Source organism: Etheostoma spectabile, chromosome 6 (genome assembly GCF_008692095.1).
Source record: "Etheostoma spectabile isolate EspeVRDwgs_2016 chromosome 6, UIUC_Espe_1.0, whole genome shotgun sequence".
Lineage (NCBI taxonomy): Eukaryota > Metazoa > Chordata > Actinopteri > Perciformes > Percidae > Etheostoma > Etheostoma spectabile.
In genome coordinates, this window is record NC_045738.1 from 24,564,633 (window position 1) to 24,566,468 (window position 1,836).

The following is a 1,836-nucleotide window of genomic DNA, read 5'->3' on the forward strand; positions in this document are numbered from 1 at the left end:
GGTCTAGACCACACTCTATAATTTACAAGGACCCAACAGTTCTAGTAGTTCGCAGTCGTATTGGGTGGTGCTAAGCGACGGACTCAATGACGGTGCCTCTGCTAAATAGTCTCAGGAAGGAACTTGTTTTGGTGGAACATGTGTACATTCAGAAGTAGTTTTAGTCGTCAACAGAAAACTCAGATTGGACAGATAGTCTAGCTAGCTGTCTGGATTTACCCTGCAGAGATCTGAGGACCAGGTAACCATAGTCCTCAGATTGGACAGATAGTCTAGCTATTTGTCTGGATTTACCCTGCAGAGACCTGAGGACCAGGTCACCATAGTCCTCAGATTGGACAGATAGTCTAGCTAGCGGTCTGGATTTACCCTGCAGAGATCTGAGGACCAGGTAACCATAGTCCTCAGATTGGACAGATAGTCTAGCTAGCGGTCTGGATTTACCCTGCAGAGATCTGAGGAGCAGTTTCGACCGAATTCCTGGCGGCACCACAACAATCCTGGAAAGGAAGCATTGTTGATATAGACTTCCTAAATACAACCCCAACTATAGACTGTCAGTATTTACACTTATATGTCGTTGAGGCAGGTTGTTGTAATACAAGATGTATTTGCTGTGTTTATCGTTCTCACCTTGACTTGTTGGCTTTGTGTTTCAGTACCAACCTGCTCCACAGCGCTACGATCATCGACCAGACCCCGCTGACACGGCGCTGCCTGGCCCAGGCCTTGGCTCAGCAGTTCTTTGGCTGTTTCATCTCCAGGATGTCATGGTGAGATCTAAAACAGGGAGGCTGTCAAGTCTGAGCCACACAGGCAGATATGACTATTGAAGGCTCATTTCTCATTGGCTAATCACAGTGTCAATCAAGAGAGTGTCTATGCACTGTGCGTGCATTTTTTTGCATCCACAAGGAAACAAACTTTAATATAATAATAATTAAACAAAACATAAAGCCCTTTTCAGCAGTGAATACTGCAGTGGTGGCAAGCAGTTGATGAGTTTGAGTTAGTGAAATATAGAACATCTCATTCCTGAAAGATGCTTTACCAATGTGATTGGCATTGTCCTGCCACACCTTCACGTGTGGCCATAAGAATCAGTTATAAATTCTGAAGCAAATGTAGCCCTCAGAGCACATGTATAAGGCTGGTGATTAGAGATTTACAACAGAACTGAGCTATTTTGTCCGTACTAGGAGTCAGAAGTCGGGCCAGCACTGGACTGAGAGACTGTAATCGTTGACATGATGGATTGCTTGTGTTTAGAGACCCTTTAACAGAGTTTAACACTCCATAGTGCTGTTAGGACGGTGGAGAGAAATGCCTGGGTGTCTCTTACCTCATCTCACTCTCAAATTCCTCCTATATCTCCTCATCTCCGCTCATTTCCTTGCTGGTGCGGGTGGTGGGGTGGGGGTGTTATGCTTGGTGTGGGGAGGATGGAGAGTTGATTGTTAATTTTCCCTTAAGAAATCACATTTTTATGTTTTTAACAGATTTTTATTTAATTTTTTCTATCTTTTCTTGACTTGTTTGTACTTTTTATAAGTGACACTTTATTCATATAGCACTTTTAAAAACAAGCAGTTACAAAGTGCTTCACAGAGAGATGCGCAATAGAAACATATTGGGGGGGGGGTCATGTGATCCCTTTGTTGAAGGTAATCAATGGGATCTTATACACTATATTCTGATTTTACCAAAGGCCAGTGAAGGAATGCAAGGATTGGTGTGATCTGAGTCCTGGCTGCATTTTGTACCAGTTGTAGACGACGTAGAGCAGCTTGACTGAGGCAAAGTGTAGCACTTTGAGATTCCTTGGAATGAAAAGTG

The 1,836-nt window shown here is 43.5% G+C and overlaps 1 protein-coding gene across 1 annotated transcript in view; it reads left to right on the top strand.

Moving 5' to 3' along the window:
* The window catches only part of taf2 (TAF2 RNA polymerase II, TATA box binding protein (TBP)-associated factor), a 28,472-nt gene that overhangs the window by 7,489 nt on the left and 19,147 nt on the right, over positions 1 to 1,836 (top strand). The window contains exon 8 of the mRNA XM_032517941.1: positions 660 to 773. Within this exon, the coding sequence (XP_032373832.1) occupies positions 660 to 773 (114 nt within the window). The remainder of the gene's footprint in view (positions 1 to 659; positions 774 to 1,836) is intronic.